The sequence below is a fragment of the Nelumbo nucifera genome, chromosome 1, assembly GCF_055504915.1.
Source record: "Nelumbo nucifera cultivar China Antique chromosome 1, China Antique-T2T, whole genome shotgun sequence".
Taxonomy (NCBI): Eukaryota; Viridiplantae; Streptophyta; class Magnoliopsida; order Proteales; family Nelumbonaceae; genus Nelumbo; species Nelumbo nucifera.
Window position 1 is genome coordinate 181,336,021 of NC_142649.1, and position 21,012 is coordinate 181,357,032.

The 21,012-nt window shown below is 44.6% G+C and overlaps 1 protein-coding gene across 1 annotated transcript; it reads right to left on the reverse strand.

Annotated features, from left to right (window-relative positions):
- Window positions 1–286: 286 nt before the first annotated feature.
- LOC104600261 (Plastid-lipid associated protein PAP / fibrillin family protein) lies at window positions 287–19,205 on the reverse strand. The gene is made up of 4 exons (XM_010263115.3): window positions 18,920–19,205; window positions 18,074–18,197; window positions 1,800–1,979; window positions 287–728 (listed from the first exon to the last, which is right to left on the reverse strand). The coding sequence occupies exons 1-4, from the start codon at window positions 19,133–19,135 to the stop codon at window positions 538–540; spliced, it is 711 nt and encodes a 236-aa protein (XP_010261417.1). The 5' UTR covers window positions 19,136–19,205; the 3' UTR covers window positions 287–537.
- Between the last annotated feature and the right edge of the window lie 1,807 nt (window positions 19,206–21,012).

Below are 21,012 nucleotides of genomic sequence, written 5' to 3' on the forward strand. Positions count from 1 at the left end.
TTTTGTTTCTTCTACAAATTAAAAAAAAAAAGGCTAGGTAGCAGGTTAGAGATTCAACCATTAGTCAAATGGTTGACGTATCCTGATACGTCTCTTAAATTTGCCTTTTTGATACGCATAGCATTTCCGATACTTTAAACCTTGATCATTATTACTGTTGTTGATAGAAATGGAATACAAAACTTAAATCAACAAAAAATGAAATCATTTTCCCATCTGAGTTAAACGGGTCAACATATGACAAGTCAATGGTTCAAACATCTAGGTCAAATGGATCAACTTAGGATGTCATAATTAAATAATAAAAATAAAAACAGATAGAATAGAAAGAGAATGTAAAAAATTTTGGACACATATAATCCATCATCATCCAAAATTGCCCTATTCAATGCACATACAGATTTACTAGTAGGTCTACATGACCAAGACATCAGAACATCAACAACTGGAAGAAGCTCATGATATATATATATATATATATATATATATATATATATATATATATATATATAACATGTTGATTGGAAGACTTACAACTTATATGCATCTTTGGAAGACAAATAGAGAGCCCCGGGAACCAACTCCCAACCTTACATTCTCATCTATGTAGGTTATTTCTAGCTTGACCTCACTCTGACCACCATACTGGAATTCCAATGCCCCTACCTTCAGTTGAGGAGGTTCAAATACAACTTGAATCCACTTATCATCCAATGCTCTCAGTTTACCTAAATCACACAAGACAGAAAAATCATAAATGTGATAGCATGTAGAGGGAAAATCTTGGGACATTAGTATGGTCACTAACATGGAGATGTACTGTCCTTGGCACTGTGCAAATAGTACATACTGACTGTCAGGAGGTTCAGGTAAGGTTGGGCATTGAACCAATAGGAATGGCAACGGGGCAGGTTTGGGGCGGGGATCATATTTTCCCTCCCCAACTCCGATTCTGAAATTAACCCTATCCCCGTTCCCAATCCCCACCAGGGATAAAATGCCCTCCATCCCCAATCCCCGATGGAGATGGTTTCCCTGTGGGGACCCGAATCTCCGAAATATTTTTAGATAACAGTATTTTTTTTGAAAAATAAATTTACTTAAAATAAATACAAATTTTAAATTAAAATATGTTCTGATATATATAATATAATATAAATAATATATATATATATATATATATATATATATATATATATATATATTGTCAGGGTCGGGGTGGGGTGGGGACCTCAATCCCCATCCCCGACCCCATCAGGTCGGGGAAGTCGGGTCCCCATTGGGGATGGGGAAAATTGCCATCCCTATAAAGCAGGCCAGCCTGAGGTGTAAACTATAAACCAACCTCAGTTCTTGATAAGGTGCAGACTGCAGACCTAACATATGATGGAAAATAAATTTTCCTTCAATGGTTTTGTGATAGTTCTAAGTTTTGGTTTACGTCTGGGCCAGTTTGACCCTGGCCTGAGGCCCAAAATATGAGTTTGGGCTAGGTATCTTCAGTTAAGCTTGATCTCAAACCTCGCTTGAGACCAAAGTTTGAGTTCAGGCCTCAGGATGAGCCAAGTTTGACTTGAAAGGGTCCAGCCTAATGCCCAACCCTAGGTTCAGGAATCATTGGGAAAGTTCTGTCGAGAGAGTCAAGATTAGCTGAACGTGATGGTTGTGTCAAGGGTTGTGTAAGGTGTAACCAATAATAATGCCCAAATGTCAATTATAAAGCGTGTATGCCCCACAGTTAAATATTTTAGTTTTAGTCACAAAAGGAAAATTAATCGCTAGTTAATAGAGGAGTCTACCTTTCAAGGAAACTTCCCCATCAAGAAAGCCGAATGCAGAAAAGGACACCTTATTTCTCACAATGTCTGGAGCTTCGACAACCTGAATCATTTCATTAGTTTTGAACACAAGACGACCCAATGCACTCCGGTAGCCACCTCCAGGTGATGTTGGCACCGAACAGTAAAGCACATCCCATTCTGAATATCACCCAATTGGATGAATCATAAACCATAAAGCATTTCATGCAAGGTACATTCTCTTCTATTTTTAGGATAAACATAACATGAAAAAACATTCCATATATATCTACATGAATTTACAAAGATGGATGAACAAGAAGATTTGATATGGTGTATTGCATAAGGTTGCCTGTTTCTACAAACTATTGTCTAAATTATCTGTTAAACAAATGAAACTACAGGGCAACGGTTGAAAACATAGACCTTGATACCTCGACAAAACCAAGTAGACAAGAGTCACACGACTTCATTAAATAGATTGCCATCTTATGTTAAGGGCTACAATCAGAGAAAATATTCTTATCAGCTATTATTAAAGCTTGTATTTCTCCATATAACTTCACAAGCAATGGCCATCTCTATGAGTTATATTGTGCAGCTAGTCCTAACACAGAAGACTAGTCATGTTTTGATGGGTGATCATCCTTCCGGACTTTGCACAAGTAGCTAGAGCAAATTTTGGGGAAGGATTTTGGGAAGTGCTTGTGGTGCAAAATTGTATTTCTGATTGTATCTAATAAGTAATCATGCTATTTCTAAGAAGTTGTTGCCTTAACACCTTTATAGATTGTAATCATTTTCCTTTTTATTTTAACGAAATTCCTTTTTCTTTTACTACCAAAAAATAAGGGAAAAATACAAAAACCTCCCCTGTAGTTTTACTTTAACAAAAGCCTCCCCTAAACTTTTAAAAAATTCGATAGAAATCTCCCTTCCGTTACTGACCCATGTTTCATAATTTTTTTCCAAATACGTACTGAAATAACTAACAGAGGTTAACTTCCTGGACATTCCTTGGTCAAATTTTAACTCAGTGCTAAATACCTTTGAGGGTGGAAGATTCCAAATAACAGTTAAAAGGGAAGATTCACTGACGATAACTGCAGAACCCTAAAGTGATGATATCCATAGTGCTTGAAGCCATATGGATCCAATGGTTAAACTTATCACGATTCTCAGTAGGAACGGAGTCTTTGTATTTATCACTAATTCACTATTTCCAGAACTAGGTCACTGAGAAACTGAGATGACAACAATTCATCGAAGAGTTGTGCTCTAGTCCCATCAACCTTGAGAGACAATGGAGATTCTGCTCATATGAACATATAAATGCTTTAAAAGATAATGGAGATTTTGTGTGTAGTGGGTTTATCGTTCGAGGCCTGAAAATTGGTCATTTTGGTTCTGGAAATTGGATTGTGTGGTCAAATGCTTCTACAAGCTCTCACAATTCAGAAACTGCCATTAATCTCTCCCTCTGATCTTTTTAAGCTAAAGGTGATACCCTCTATTTCGTTATTTCATCATGGGGATTAGAATTTCAAGAACAGAGGAGAAATTCATCTCTGCGTGCTGTGGAAAAGGAATCCCAGCTCGAGTTAGACCAAGAGAAGGCCTGAAAGGCACTGAAAAAACTCGACGAGCACCAATTGGCATCATATTTGGCAGCAACAATTGGCATCGTCCGTGGGAACGTTTTCAAGACTTCCCTCTAAAAACAACATCATTTAATCCATCAAGTTTCCGATATGGCTGATAAGCAAGACAACACTCTTAACGCTCAGAACCTAGTCATGATGAACCAATTCAAGTTGGTCCTAAACAGGTTGGACAACCTAGCCTAACGGTTGGATGAGGTAGGGTGGCCACCCCGTCGGAAGCCAGGGGCAATACAGTGGACGATCCACCCATGCACCACTGGGCCAACACCTAATCGGCCAGGGGAAGGCCGACCCCTCAACATTCAACAATAGCAGCCAACAGGCTAGCAAGCCCCCGCCAAAGACCTCTTGGCTCCCCAGCTGGAGAGGCGAACCCATGGGGCCCTACAACAACCATAGGGACCAAGATTGCCGGCATCGCCATGCGGAGAGCAACCGAGATGACGACGGGTGCTCCGGCCACTACAGTCCTCCGAGGGCTAGAGGCCGACACTACACCTCTCCCCCACTAGTGTCTGACCTTCGCAATCTCCTCAATGATCGCCAAGCTCGCAAGGCTCAGGATGTCCCAGCATTTGAACACTCCAGGAACAAGGCCAACCCGTTCCACGTGAAAGAGAACCTAGATGAGGTCGAGGCCCCGGTTGACTGATGTCTCGGTGACCTTCAGGCATAGATAGGCGCTATCCAAGATCAGATCCGACAGGTGAAGGAGGGCCGAGGTGATGCCTCCACCAGTCAGAACCTCTCATCTAACCGGATGGAGGCCTTCACCGACTCCATCACCTGGAAGCCGCTCCCACCCTAGAGACCTATGATGGGAGCACAGATCTGGATGACCACTTGGAAAGCTTCAGAGCCCTCATTCTCCTCTACGGGTACTCAGATGCCCTGATGTGCCGAGACTTCCAAGCAACCTTCAAGGAAGCAGCATGCAGATGGTTCTCCATACTCCCCCCTCGGTCCGTCAACTCTTGGGACCAATTTGTGGATCTCTTCCTCTCCCACTTTGTCAGCAGCCAATGGTGCCAAAAGACCATCGTTTCCCTAATGTCCATCAAGAAGAAGCGCGGGGAAAGCCTTTGGACATACATGGACTGATTCAAATTGGGAAGAGTTTGAAGTAAGGGATCTTGACCCCTTAGTCTCTATGCATGTGGCCATCAGCGACCTCCGACCCGGACCCCTCAGCTGATCCATCTCCAAGACTCCGCCCAGGAACAAGGCCGAGTTCTTGAAGAAATTCCAAAAGTACATCACTGCCGAGGCCGAAACCAACAAGCGCCTCTAGGAACTAGAGGCTGAGGCCAGCTGATGAGAATAAAAATTATCATATTTTTATCCTATCCAGAGATAGGATAGGATTAGAACTAAACTAATCATTAGGAATTAGGACTTTCTATTTTTGAGAAATGTTAGAATGCTTGAGTCAGGGGTATTTTGGTCATTCCGGTGTATCTTATTGAAAGTGAAATGTCTATTGTATCTGAGTTTAAGTTAAGTGTCCCATCTTCTATGAGGGACAAAATTGTCTTTCTTGTAACTTAAGTTTTATGAATAAAAGTCAAGTGGGTCGGCTAGGAGAGGGACTTTTGAACATCCTCTCTTCTAGTCTGGCCGAACACTCTTCTCCTCTCCTTCTTCTTTCTCTTTTCTTTCTTCTTTCTTCTTCTCTACTTTAACCTAGAAACAACTAGGGTTTATTCACATGGTATCAGAGGGGCACACAGTTAATTTCTGCTATGATTTGCGTGGTCCACCCAACACTTGGGCTAACCATGTTACATCTAAGAGTAGTAGCACAATTACTGAAAGCCAGCAAACTGCCCCAACCCCCTCCACACCCACTTGTACTTCCGGGTAGGAAATGGTGAGTGTACCACGGGCAATATATGAGCAGTTTCTTCAAACATCTCAGTAGAACACAACTACACTTGCCCATTCAGGTATGACTTGTTTAGCTTTCAAAGCCTCACCTTGGATCATTGATTCTGGAGCCTCAGACCATATGTCTGGAACTCCTGATGTATTTTCTTCCCTTTCTCGCACCTCCACATCTCAGACAGTTACACTTGCTAATGGTTCTACATCTCCTATTTGTGGTGTTGGTGATGTTGATCTCTCCTCACTGTCTTTAGCATCTGTTTTATATGTTCCTAAGTTCCCTTTTAACCTTATGTCTATTAGCAGATTAACTAAGTCCCTTAATTGTTCTGTAACCTTCTATCCTTCTTTTTATGTGTTTCAGGATCTCAAGACGGGGACGAAGATTGGTGGAGGGCATGAAGCCGATGGTTTGTATTACCTTGATGGTGGTGGCCCTCCAGTGGCTTTTCAATCGTCTCTTACTCCTCTCCAATGGCACTGCAGACTTGGTCATCCCTCTCTCAAGGCTTTGAAGCTGCTAGTTCCTTCCTTGAGTCATCTTTCATCATTAGATTGTGAGTCATGTCAGTTGGGAAAACATCATCGAGTCTCATTTAGTCCAAGAATTGATAGTTGTGTCTCAAGTCCTTTTGTTTTAGTTCATTCTAATGTATGGGGTCCAGTTAAAGTGGTGTCATACAATGGGTTTAAGTATTTTGTAATCTTTGTTGATGACTTTTCAATGATGACATGGATCTATCTTATGAAAGACCGTAGTGAATTGTTCTCTATTTTTCAGAAATTTCATGCTGAAATACGCACTCAATTTGGTGTTCATATGAAAATACTTCACTTCGATAATGCCAAAAAATACATATCCTCATCATTTCAGCAATACCTAGAACATCATGGAATAATTCATCAAACTTCTTGTGCCTACACCCCGCAACAAAACGGTGTAGCTGAACGGAAAAATAGACATCTTCTTGAAACTGCTCGGTCCTTGATGATCAATATGCATGTCCCAAAGCACTTTTGGAGCGATGTTGTTCTTACATCATGTTTTTTGATAAATCGGATGCCCGTGTCAATCCTTGGAAGTCAATCCCCTTTCTCCGTGTTGTTCCCCACTTTGTCTCCCTTTCCTCTCACCCCAAGAGTCTTTGGCTGTGTTTGTTTTGTTCAACACTTGGGGCCTGGAGTAGACAAGCTAGATGCTCAAGCTACGAAGTGTATTTTTCTTGGCTACTCAAGGACTCAGAAATGGTACAAGTGTTATAACCCTAAGTTTCATAAATCGTTTGTGTACCCTGATGTCACCTTCTTTGAATCAGTTCCTTTTTTCTCCGATGTCAGGGTCTCTTCTTCTCCCTCTGTGGTTCCTCTTCCTGTTCCGGTTGTGGACCCCCTTCCCGTAGCTCCCACTCCTACTGCAGATGCACATCATATGCCTGTTACTACAGAGAGGCCGCCAATTACTCAAGTGTACACCCGCAGAAGTGCTTCGGCTCCTCCTCCACTTCAGCACCCGTCGATAGATCCTGCTACTGCTCCTTCTCCCTCAGATCTTCATCTCCCTATTGCTTTGCGGAAAGGTAAACGTGCTTGTACTTCTCATCCCATTTCAGACTATGTTTCCACTGCTCACCTTTCTGCTTCTCATTGCAAGTTTATATCATTACTCTCATCGGTTCCCATTCCCAAGAATGTACAGGAAGCCCTTACCTCTCCAGGGTGGTGGCAAGCCATGGAAGAAGAACTCTCTGCTCTACAACATAATCATACGTGGGAACTCACCACCCTTCCTCCTGGTAAGCACACTGTTGAGTGTAATGGTCTATACAGTGAAACATCTTCCTGATGGTAGTGTGGAACGATTGAAGGCACGGTTAGTGCCAAGGGCTATTCTCAGTTATATGGTGTGAACTATATGGAGACATTCTCTCTTGTGGCTAAAATTGGTTCAGTTCGGGTGTTGATCTCATTGGCTACTATATATGATTGGCCTCTCCTACAACTTGACATCAAAAATGCCTTCCTACATGGTGATCTTGTTGAGGAGGTGTATATGGAGCAACCACCAGGGTTTGTTGCTCAGGGAGAGGCTGGTAAGGTGTGCAGGCTCAAAAAGGCAATCTATGGACTGAAACAATCTCCTCGTGCATGGTTCGGCAGGTTCAGTGAAGTGGTGAAGGCCTTTGGGATGAAACAGTGTCAGGTTGATCATTCTGTGTTTAGCTATAACTCAAAAGATGGAAAAATCTTGCTAGTCGTGTATGTGGATGATATTGTCATAACTGGAAGTGACAGCAATGGAATTGACAAGCTGAAAAAATTCTTACAGGACCACTTCAATACGAAAGATCTGGGGAAGCTAAAGTATTTCTTAGGAATAGAAGTTGTGAGGTCAAAACAGGGGATCAACCTCTGTCAGAGGAAATATGTTCTTGATCTACTTGAAGAAACAGGGTTGTTAGGTGCTAAACCAACAGAGACTCCTATGGAACTCAATGCCAAGTTAAGTGTGGATGCAGGTGAAGAGTTTGATGATCCTGGAAGATACAGAAGGTTGGTGGGAAAGTTGAACTACCTGACCATTACCCGACCAGATATATCATTTGCTGTGAGTGTGGTGAGTCAGTTTATGCAACATCCCCGGGTTCCTCACTGGGAAGCTGTTTTGAGAATTGTTAGGTACCTAAAGGGTGCTCCAGATCGTGGTTTGTTATACCAAAAGGGAGGAACTCTTGAGATAGTAGGGTACACAGATGCTGATTGGGGTGGCTCTATATCAGACAGGATGTCAACCACAGGGTATTGTACCTTCCTGGGTGGAAGTAGTGCGGAAGCAGAGTACAGGACTATGGCCCATACCACATGTGAACTAGTATGGCTAAAGAACCTACTACAGGAGATGAGTTTCTCAATTGACAAACCCATGAAACTATACTGTGATAACCAAGTTGCTATTCACATCTCATCCAATCCTATCTTCCATGAAAGAACTAAACATATTGAGGTGGATTGTCACTTTGTGAGAGAGAAAGTGATAAGTGGGGTAATAACTACATCTCATGTGAGCTCAGGAAATCAGTGGGCAGATCTCTTCACAAAAGGATTGTCTCGGGGAAGAATAGATTACATTTGTAACAAGCTGGGACTATATGATATATACTCTCCAGCTTGAGGGGGAGTGTTAGAATGCTCGAGTCAGGGGTATTTTGGTCATTTTGGTGTATATTATTGAAAGTGAAATGTCTATTGTATCTAAGTTATGTGTCCCATCTTCTATGAGGGACAAAATTGTCTTTTTTGTAACTTAAGTTTTATGAATAAAAGTCAAGTGGGTCGGCTAGGAAAGGGACTTTTGAACATCTTCTCTTCTAGTCTGGCCGAACACTCTTCTCCTCTCCTTCTTCTTTCTCTTTTCTTTCTTCTTTCTTCTTCTCTACTTTGACATAGAAACAACTAGGGTTTATTCACAAGAAAGAACTCCAAAAAGGAGTTGGAAACAGCCCCTCCTCCTAAAGCTATATAGGGGGGGGGAGGGGGGGGGGGAGGGGGGGGGGGACTAGCACCAGGTATCAATCAATTAATCAATCAAAGGAGCAAGGAGAAATCCTCCAAGAGAGCTAAAAGCGACGAAGAGGAGAATTGAAGATTCAAGGGCGAGGAGTTCCCCTCAATCAACTTCTATTCAAGAGTTTTTTTCTTCAAACTTTACTCTCTGTTATTATTCAATTTCACTTATGCTTAATCTAAATTTTATCGTTGGAATGATTCTTTTCATTAATAATATGAGTAGCTAAATTTCTTGATCTAGGATTTGGATGTAGTCTTTTGATTTGCCTATGATAGATTTTGTTTAATTGATTGGGTCGTTGATTGTTGGAATTTATCTTTTATCTTAGGGATTAATGCTAGTAATTAATTGGCCATTAATTATTTGAATTAAGGTATTGTGTGAAGTAGCGAGAGTGGAAGCATAATACTAGTTCATTGAGATAATTGACCTAGGGTATGTGTTGCTTAGAGATAAGAACACTCCTTTGTGATTGTTAAACTTTCCATTGATCTTAATGGGTTGGTGTTCATTGTCCATGATCACGAGAGTAGACACGCAGTTAGCACAAACACATGTGTTGTATCTTGAGAGAGAACTTCATATAATTTGGGGAAATCTGATAATAAATTCCTACAACAATAAACCAATCTAAGAAAACATAAGTATGTCATAGGTAATCATTTGATGAAACCCGAATCTTAGGCTTTTTATAATATTTTGAATTAAACCTATTTACTTGCATTATCATTTCTTTAATTTGGCCTGAGAATTGAATTTCTAATTTCTAAATAATAGAGAAATCTTAAAATTTGGTACTTGACAACACCTTCCCTGTGGGATCGACACTCTATTCACACACTATTACTTGCCCACAATCTGTATACTTGCAGAAATCGTACAACACTAGCCGAGGGGCCACTGACAAGAAGAGGAAGGAAAGGGATGGCCATGGCCACGACCACGACCACACCAGAAAAGACGTCGGTCCCTTCCTTTAACAAGTATACGCCACCAAATTCCACCCGAACACATATACTAATACAAATAAGGAAGGAGGAAAACATGAAGTGGCCGACCAAGCTGAAGAGGAACCTTAAAAGAAGTAACCCCAAGAAGTACTGCAAGTATCACCGCGGCACTGACCACGATACGGAGGACTACTATGAACTCAAGAATGAGATCGTGTCCCTCATCCACCGCAGGCACTTGAAGGAGTGTCGGAGGCGACGCTAGCGCTTCAACCTTGCAGCAACAGCAACAGGTCGGGCCCAAGCCCATCACCCCCTAACTGGAGTTATTGAAGTCATCGTTGGGGGCTCGGCCTTGGGTGAAGCATCCGCCTTGGCCCGAAAGGCATACGCCAGACACTACAGCATCCAGAGCCCGACACCTAAAAGGCTGAGGCCAGAAGACACCATCTTCTTCTCTGACGACGACCTACAAGGGGTCTTGTTGCCCCATGACGATGCATTGGTGGTGTCTATGACTATCGCCAACTACATGGTGAAGAGAATCCTCATGGACAGCAGCTCCTCGGCCGACATCTTGTTCTACGACACATTCGAGAAGATGCAGTTGATGCTAGTTCGGTTGCAACTTGTGGACGTGCCACTAGTCGGGTTCTTCGGAGCAGTCGTCAAGCCCGAAGGAAAGTATCATCCTACCAGTCACATTAGGGGTCGAGCCTCGACAAGTCACTCGGATGACTGAATTCTTGGTCGTGAAGATAGGCTCCCATATAATGCCATCATAGGGAGACCAACCCTTCATGCACTCAAGGCAGTCATCTCGTTTTGTCAACCTCGCCATGAAGTTCCCCACTGAAAATGGCGTGGGAGTAGTTAGGGGGAACCAGCAAGTTGCCAAACAGTGCTATGTTACAACACTAAAAGGCAAGAACAAAGAAGCCTTACCACTGTAAGGGCTCGACCTTGGGGACAAATCAACGAGCCAAGGCTAGCCGGCCGAGGACCTCATCACGGTTCCCCTGGACGAGGCTGAGCCCGAGAAGATGGTACGAGTCGGGTCACCCCTCCCTTAGGACACTTTTCAAATTGGTAAGCTTCCTCAAAACTAATGCCTACGTCTTTGCTTGGTCTATCGCTGATATGCCAGGAATTGACCCCTCGATAATTATTCATAGGCTAAGTGTGGACCCGAGCTATAGGCCAGTTTGGCAAAAGAAAATGAACTTTGCACCGGAGTGTTGGAAAGCCATCGGAGAGGAGGTGGATAAGCTACTCAATGTCGGCTCCATCCGAGAGGTACACTACCCTAAATGGTTGTCTAACATGGTCATGGTTAAGCTAATGGAAAATGGCGCATTTGCATTGACTTCACAGATATCAACAAAGCCTGCTCAAAAGACAACTTTTTCCTTTGTCGAGGATTGATCATCTCGTCGACGCCACCACAGGGTACGAGTTGTTAAGCTTTATGGATGCTTTCTCTAGGTACAACCAGATCAAGATGCACCCCGTCGACGAAGAACGACGGGGCCACCTACTGCTACAAAGTAATGCCTTTTGGACTGAAGAACGATGGGGCCACCTACCAACAGCTAGTGAACAAGATATTCAAGGACCAGATGGGGAGGAACGTCGAGGCCTACGTCGATGACATGGTGGTGAAAAGCCTAAAGGCAAGCCAACACACCTTGGACCTCGGTGAGACCTTGGGGGTACTAAGGAAGTATAACATGAAGTTGAACCCCAGCAAATGTGCCTTCGACATCACCTCGAGCAAGTTTCTAGGCTTCGTGGTCACTCAACGAGGCATAGAGGCCAACACTGACAAAATACAAGCCATACTTGACATGGAGCCTCCTCAGTCCATCAAGGAAACTCAGAGACTCACTGGACGAATTGCAGCCCTCAGCTGATTCATGTCAAAGTCAGTCGACCGCTACATACCTTTCTTCCGAGCTATCAAGAAGCTGAAGGACTTCTAGTGGACTGAAAAGTGCTAGAAAGCCTTTGAAGAATTGAAGTCCTAACTCATGTCGCCTCCTCTTCTCACGCGACCCCTCCCGAGAGAGACCTTGTTCTTATACCTCTCGACCGGGGACGAGGCCGTTAGCTCAGTTTTGGTATGAGAAGACGAAGGAATTTAGAGGCCGCTCTATTATGTCAGCAAGGTCCTTTGTGAAGCGGAGACCAGGTACCCAGAAGTGGAAAAGATAGCCTTCGCGCTGGTAGGCTTGGCCAGGAAACTGAGGCCCTACTTCCAAGCACACAGCATCTCGATACTGATCAACTAGCCCCTCAAGTCAATACTCTCCAAACCAGAGACCTCGGGTCAGCTAACCAAGTGGGCCATCGAGCTATCAGAGTTTGACTTACATGACCAGTCGAGAACCGCAATAAAAACACAAGCACTGGCGGACTTCTTGGTTGAATGCACTTTCAGTCGCACCCTCGACCAGGCCCCCAAAGAGGATGAGAGGCCTAGGTCCACCTGGACTTTGTTCGTGGATGGATCCTCCAACGCCAAAGGAAGCGGAGCCGGCCTCATACTTCTCACCCCAAATGACAAGTTGGAGTATGTGTTGTGGTTTGGCTTCCCTGCCTCCAACAATGATGCCAAGTATGAGGCCCTCCTCGCCGGCCTACAACTTGCCAAAGACCTCGAAGCTAAGCACATTGAGGTCTTCAGTGACTCAAAGCTGGTTGTGAACCAAGTGAACGGGGGAATATGAAGCCAGGTAACCAAATATGGCTAAGTACTTGGCTAAAGTCCAAGAACTAATCAACCACTTCCAGCGCTTCGCCCTGCATTAGGTCCCACGGGCCGAGAACACAAGAGTCGGCACCTTGTCCAAACTTGCAAGATGTTCGGGATCGACCCTCGACCGCACAGTACATGTTGAGAACTTAGCATGGCCCATCATTGAAGAGAAGCAAGTGTATCCCATCTAAGCCAAGCCTTGTTGGATGGACCCCATCATCGCCTACCTACAACGCGAGCAGCTTTCGTCCGACAAGAATGAAACAAGGAAGGTCCAACGACAGTTAGCCCGCTACGCCCTGCTTGAAGACAAGCTATACAGAAGATCCTTCACTTTGCCTTACCTCAGATGCCTCTACTAAGAGGAGGGCAAGTATGTGCTCCGAGAAATCCACAAAGGCATCTGCGACAACCACCTGGAAGCAGAGCTCTAGTACAAAAGGCACTCGGGCAAGGATACTTTTGGCCAACCATTCAGAAGGAAGTTATTGAGTTGGTATAGAAGTGTGACTGATGCCAGAGGCACTCTAACATCCTCTATCGGCCTGCAACGACCCTCTCGGCTCTTAGTAGCCCCTGGTCCTTTGCAAAATGGGGAATGGACCTCCTCGGACCATTCCCCCCAACCACCGAGAATAGGAAACACCTCGTTGTTGCAGCAGATTACTTCACCAAGTGGGTCGAAGTCGAGCCCTTGGCAACCATCACGGCTAAGACAATCCAAAGTTTCTTCTGGAAGAATATCATTTGTCGTTTTGGCATCCCCCACATGCTCGTTACAAGCAACGGCCGACAGTTCAACGATGTGAGGTTCAGAGAATGGCATGGAAGTTTGGGGATAAGACGATAGTACACCTCAGTCGGCTACCACAAACCAACGGGCTAGCCAAGGTCACTAACAGAACCATCCTGGGCAGGCTAAAGGCGAGGCTAGACAGAGCCAAGGGACTTTGGGCAGATGAGCTATACAACATTATGTGGGCCTACCGGACGATACCTCAGACTGTCACGAGTGAAACTCCCTTCAACTTGACATATGGAACAGAGGTTGTCATCCCAGCAGAGATCAGCCAGTTGACGCTTCAAACCAAGGCATTCCAAGAAGCTGAGAATGATGAACAGTTAAGGAATAACCTTGATTCGTTGGAAGGTGTCCGAGAGCAAGCTCAAATCAGGGTCGCGGCCTATCAGCGAAGAGTTGCTAGATATTACAACTTCTAGGTTAGGGAGCATTACTTCAAGGAAGGTGACCTCATCCTCAGGAAGGTTATGGTTCTTGAGCCTGGCGCCAGAAAGCTTGGCCCTAACTGGGAAGGGCCCTATAGGATCAAGCAAGTGGTCGGCCTCGACACCTTTCGGTTGGAGTACATGGGTGGAGGACAAGTACCTCATACCTAGAACTCTAAGAACCTCCGAATGTATTATCAGTGATGTAAACATGGCTAGTGAAAATTTTGTGAAAAAAGTGTGCAAATTCCTCTCACCTCGGCTTGATTCGCCCTAGTGCAAACGTTCTCGTTTTATCCAATCGCCAAGACTCCTCGGCCAAACGATTGGCCGTAGCACACAACCTTCGTTAAGGTTATACGCTCCGACTAGACGTCGACCCAATGTACATGACTCTTTGAGAGTCATATACCTAGTCACCTTTTTAGCTAAGGCAAGAACTTCCAAGACCTCGGCCATTGTTAATAAGCGGCCTACGGCATTGGCCTCAGCCTTAAAGACCCTCAAAATAAGCGAGTCTTTGTGTAGGACAAAGAGACAACATCGGCCCATTACTTAACACAAACCACGATGAACAACACACAAAGCAAATAACGCTACTCCATCAAGGTAAAGGCACTCCGCGACCTCAGCCGCGTACCATTCGCTGGGCCTCAGCCACGCACGAGTCCGGTCTCTAAGTCCCTAAGGAAGAACATGCCAGGCAAGCTAAGGCAATCACCTCCCTTCCTTTTCGCTAAGGAAGAGGATCCCGAGACCTCGGCGAAAAGAGTTAGCCTCAGCCTAAAAGCCTTAAGGTGAAACACCTTTACGAGTAGCTAAGTCAGGAGTTACGAGTTTCTTTGAAAAATCCTCCCCTTCGGGGGAGGCATCGGCTCCTTGCGTAAGACAAAAGAAAGACGGAAGTAAAAAGAAATGACATATTTTACAAGAAACTTGATGTGGCAAAAAATTCGTATATTCATTCAATTTTCTTTACAAAAAGAGGCCTTTGATGGGGGAGGTCAAGCCCCTTACAAAAAATATATCAAAAATAAGAAAAAGAAACAAAAACTATGTCCAAAGGTCGTTGCAGAAGGGAGCCTCTACCCTACGCAAGCATCCTCACTCGGCCTCAATGTCAACATGCTCGTCGGTCGCCACCTCCTGCTGCGTGCATTGTTGAGTGCCGCCTGCCATCTTGGCTGCCTACTAGCTCGGAAGGCGAGGACCCAGCAAGTCGACATCAAAGTCGGGGAAGAACGCCAACACTTGAGCCCGGGTATCCTCGATCCCCTCCAAATATGAAGAGGCACCGAACTCGGCCAGCTCCTCCTTGTGAGCCTCCGAGGCCTTGTACTCCTCCACAGCTCAGGTGGACGCCTCCTGAAGCCTCTGCTCCACCTCAGCCAATGAGGCCCTGGCGGCCCTCAGCTGCACCCTCTTGGCCGCCAGATCAGCCTCAAGCTTCTTGCGACACTTGTGTTCCCCACGAGCCATCTTGACTGACCCGCTCCTCGGCCAGCTAGCACTTCAGCTATTTGATCTCCTGCGACATCCGCAGTTGATGTGTCATTACTTCCATCTTGTCACTGAGGCTGATAGCGCAAGAAGACGTCTGCAAAGATACAAAGAATTCATGTCAATTAGAAAAATATAAGTAATAAAGCAGTCATAAAGCAAGTAAAGGTCCAGCCTTACCTCGAGCAGCTTGTCAAGCAACGTCTCTCGGATAGCTTGGGGGGAGACCTGGATCCACGACTGATGATCTCCAGTAGGAAGCATGCTGGGGATAAAGGCGCGGTCGACACATGCGTTGCTCAAAGATTCGCCCTCCCTAACGCTCCAATTCGAGCGGAACACCCGGCACACCGCTAGTGGAATGTCGTCCCGTGGGTCCGAGGAGTGAGGCCCCAACTATCGAGACCCCCCAGCAGCACCCTCGGCTCGGTGGTCCCTCACCACAACCTTATTCGTCCTCAGATCTTGAGGGACCTCGCCTAGCCGCTTTGGTGTGGCCACCTTTCTCTTCTCGGCCTAGGCATTCCCCTTTGGTCGAGGCTATTCCCTCTCACTCGGCTTCCATGAAATCCCCTCGGTTGGGCACTTCTTGGACTTTGCCATCGCAGTTTGCAACAGTCTCTCCTTCAAGCCGTCGTCCATCTCTACAACCAAGAAAGACGACCAATGTTAGAAGAACGACAATTAACACTGAACAAGTAACACAACTAGCTGACAACAGGAGTGCCCAACACCTCTTCCGCCACTAAGGGTCTGGCATGAATCGTCCCAATCAGCCGAATCCGATTCATCACGGCTGACTCCTCACCGTTGTACGACCTGATCCTCTTGGCCAACGAGTTCGGCGTTCCCCAATCAAACCGGAAGGACCATCCTTGTGGATAGCTAATGAAGAAAAACTTCTTCCAGTTATGGACGGCCGACAGGTTGTCCACTACCCTACCCCATCGGCCTTGGAAGTACCACAGACTTTCCCCGTCAGGATGCTTCCTCAATGCGAATAGACCCCGGAAGATTTTCAGGGTCACGGACACATCTCTGAGGCAGGGCATCACCAACACGGCCACTATGGTCCTAATGGCGTTTGGAGCAAGCTGGCAAAGGGAAATATTATAGTAGTTAAGGATTTCTGGGACGAGGGGAGGCAAGGGAAAACGAAGGCCGAAGTGGAGGTAGTGCTCGTGCACAGACACCTCCCCTCGGGGGCTGCCACGACCGGTCACCAACATAGGGGACTCTAACCCTATAGCCCCCTGGGATATGGTGCGTCTCGGACAGAGCCCTCACTTGCTCTTTGTCGAGCTCACTATCAAAGTTGGAGCGGGGGTGACACACCAATGTCACGCTTCAGCGATCGGCCTCGGCCTGCTCCTCGGGTGTAGGTTCGAGCAAATGGTGAAGACTCGCTCAACCAACGTCCCTGTTTAAAGGAAAACATATGGCTCAGATCTCTTTGATCCAACGACCACAGACTAGCCGATCTGATAGCCCAAATCGATGGGCTACACGTGGCATCAACCTCGGGAAGACGAAACGACACCGAAGGGATGATCCAATTCGCCTATTAGCTCCGGGTCAAGAACAACCCAAACTGTACGCCCCTCCGCACCGTTTCGTGCATGGCCTCAACCGATCAACACCAACACCCATCTCGTGTACAGACCTACACCAGATGACGTCAACACCCGTATGGGGCACGATCGACGAACGCAAACGTCCCACACTTGTGCCAACCACGGTCACGCGTTCTCAGCCCATAACGATCCTCCACTGAGATGGAGAGTGAATAGAGAAGCAGTCGCCACACAGCCGCCATAAAGAGTCCTCTACAACCGAGGCCGACATTTCCACACAACTCCATTGTACTCTCTTCAGCCGAAGCCGAGGTATCCTCACAACGCGCCATCCGACCTCAACCACTACGGCCTCGAGAGTGAGGGGTAAGTGATGTAGAGATACTTGGCGGGCCTCAGATCGCGCCATGTGGCGTCGGCTAGATCGAATCCTGGCCACACATCATCAACTACATCCAACCACTCCTAAGGCAATGTTAGCTATAAAAGGGGGAAGTCACCTCAAGGTAAGCATATCCAGAATCCCAAGAGAATCATCCTTATCTATTAAGGACTAAGCTCTAAGCTCTCGTCTCTTGCCTAGTTCGACCCCTCTTAAGCATTCGGCTAACTTGACCGTCGGAATCTCCGCCCTTGGGATAACACCCAGGGCCTCTAACATGTGCTTTTCTCCTGTTTACAGATCAGACCTGTCGGCCTCGGATACTAGCGAAATCACCTTGTTGCCCTCGGCCTCATATTTGGCAGCAACACATAATAATGGTTCTTCACCGGCAACTGTCATTGGTCCACTTAATCTATTCTTCACTGATTAGTTATTTCAGTACCCATTTTACAAAAGGGTAAAATGGATATTTAGAAAAAAAAGGATTGGTTAAAATGTCTTTTGTCTGGGTCAGTGACGGAAGGGAGGTCTTTGTCGAATTTTTTAAAAGTTCAGGGGAGGTTTTCATTAAAGTGAAACTATAGGGAAGGTTTTTATGATTGTCAGAAACTATAGGTGAAGTTTTTGGTATTTTACCCAAAAAATAATAAAATTGATTTATGAAGATGCACTGTTTACCAATAAAATACTTTTGTAGGCATTTCCCATAGTGAAAATTTTTTATGCGGTACTTAATCATATGTCAGTAAGGCATTATTAGGGTTTACCTCCAAAAATAAGTGGGCATTTTACAGGCTCATCAACACAATACTTCTGCAATTGCTGAGCCACTTCTGCTACTCCTAAGTGTCCTTCCTTGGTTAACAGAACTCCTCGATCTGTTCCTCTTACCTAATTAAGCAAACAACACAGTTCCTTCTATTACCAGCTCATAAAATGAAAATAAAACAAGAAAAGGAAAATTTCACATAAGCAGTTTCAGAGGGAACACTTCTATATCATTTTTACCCAAAAGGAAGTACCTAAGCAAAATCCACTGGTATCCAACCATTGGCAGCTGCGCAGTAATTAGTAGTACCCCTGTAGCACCTCTCTGACATGCAAAATTCTCAACCAGAAGTTCATGATGGGCCACTCTCTACTTTGGGAGGTGGATTTATCTTTAATACAATTTGTTTCCTTTCAGGATCTGATAAATTTAATGCAACTTAAACATTCGTTACAAGGAAACTACAGGTCTTCATTCTAGTCATGGTTAGTCTGCAATCCAAATTCATCTAAAACTTCCTAATTTCCTATTGCAAACACTAATAATCCCATATCCCATTTATCCACTATCGTTCTATACTAGTATAGATTCACTAAAATCCATCTCTTGGATCTAATTTTCAACGTTCGGAAAATTTTAGGAACCTTTTTCACACTTATTACATTCAATATTTAGCCCAAGTATCATATAAATTGCAATGTACTTATAAAGTTATATTTCAGCACAACTGAGACACAATGCCGACTAAAAACAAGCGAAACAGGAAAGCAGAACCGAAATAACAATCAACGAGATGAACTTGATGTGAAACAGTAAAGCCAATGAATCCGGAAAATCATCAAACCTTGGAGAGAATTGACACGACGAGTTCATCGGGACTGGTTCGAACCTCCTGCGTCGAGATCGAAGCAGAGATTCTCAATACTTTCCGCTGCCACCGAAGAGGAAAATACAGGATAGATGGAGGGTTTGAGGATTTTGAAACAGAAGTTAGGGTTTTTGATTTGTGAATTTCGGGGCCAGTGAAGGTGGAGAAGAGAGCCAGAGAGGAAGCCATCATCGACTCGTACGCAGGCAGAGACTAGAGCAACGGAGCGTGAGTTCTTGTGATTATGATATCCGCCAATTCAAGCGCGTAATACACGCCCTTAGTTTTAATGGTGCCACGTAGGCACGAGAATCGACGTTCAGTTGATGGATCATCGATCAGTTCCGTCTACTGGTTATCTTTACTCCACGTAAGCAAGAGTGTATCCCTACGATAAATTGCGATAAACGATAAGGTCGGCTCATTAATAAGATGAAATAAAGAAGAGAAAATTTCTTAAGCTATCCATAAGTTTTAGAAAATTTATTATTTATACCTCTACTGTTTAATTGTTTTAAAGTAACTTCAAGTTTTTAAATAATTGTCTAAAACCTCTGTATTAATTTCTCGTCGTACTCCGTCACACGTGATATTACGTCACAGATATATATTTTAAAATTCTTAAAATACCTTTTTATGGTTCTATCCCACTCCGTCAGTTTCCGTTTCTCTTTGATTTTGATTCTGTTTCCGATTTTATCTTGATTCTGATTTTGATTCTGTCGTCGTGTACATCTTCGGTTTTGACTCCGACTTTGTCTCTGATTCTGATTTTGATTCGGTTTTCATCTATGCCTCCGGCTCTGACTCCAACTTTGTCTTTGATTTCAATTCCCATTTCGATTATGACTTTGTATACGTCTCCAGCTCCAACTGATTCCGATTCTGATTTCATCTTCGTCTACGTCTCTCACTACAACTCTTATTTTGATTCCTATTCCATCATCTTCTAAGTCTCCCGCTCCAATTTCATCTTCGTCTCTAACTCCGATTCCAACTTCGACTCGGCAATTTCTATAAGAGCCCCTCTTTAAAAGATTTTACCAGTAACATCACACAAGCTTCCTAGCATCAATGACTAAAGAACAAATAATCCATTTTCACTATTATCAGTGTTCTTCATGCTCCCATTCTTTGTAAAATCATATACTCAAAGTTCAAAGTATCGATATGTATCGACCTATATCGGCCAATATATATCGTTTCGAGATCCATCTGATACACCCCTACAGTGGATGTATCGGGAATCTGACCGATTCAGGGTGTGAAAGAAACCTAAATCGATTTCTCTGAACCAGTTGTGAAAAAAAAAATACTAAGAGGCACTTCGTCAGATACACCCATACCGTCATATCAGGTGTATCGATATTTTAAACCTTCCACACACCTTAGCAAGTCTCACTCCATTCTCCGTCTCCGATTCCTCCTATAAACAAGATCAACACTATCGTCACCACCCACAAGTCCCACTTCACTCTATGAGAGGCACTTCGCAAATTCTTGAAGCGGCAACGGCTGTAGATGGGAGGGTTAGAGGTAGTTGCAGCGGCAGCAGTTAGGTATCGGTAAAGTTAACAGGGAGGAAGGAGCGACCAATTTGATTAAGTTGAAGAGTTTTTTAGAATAACAATTGTATGATTGTATCATACTAAGCTTATCATCTCTGTCTTCCATTAACATACTTGTCAGTATTTTATAACTTTGAATAGTTTCAGCGACAACGTCTCACCCCCTCCTATCAGAGAGAGCGGTGGTTTCAGTGGCGGTTCCAATGGAGGTGGAGATTCGGGCACTCGTGGTGGTGGTTCGGGCATTTATAGAGGTGGTTCGGGCGGTGGAGATTTGCAGCGGCAACGATGTGGTATTACAATGAAACAGGGGAGGTGAGGTCGAGGGGGGGAGAAGAATAAGAATAAGAATAAGAATGGGAAGAAGGAGAGGGAGAGGAAGAAGAGAAACGAAAAGAAATCAAGTTGGGTTTGAGGCTCTTCGTCGATTGGAAAAGATGAACCACTCGTCAAGTTGGGTTCGAGGCTCCTGATCATTGGTGCCACCTGTCGTTCCTGAGA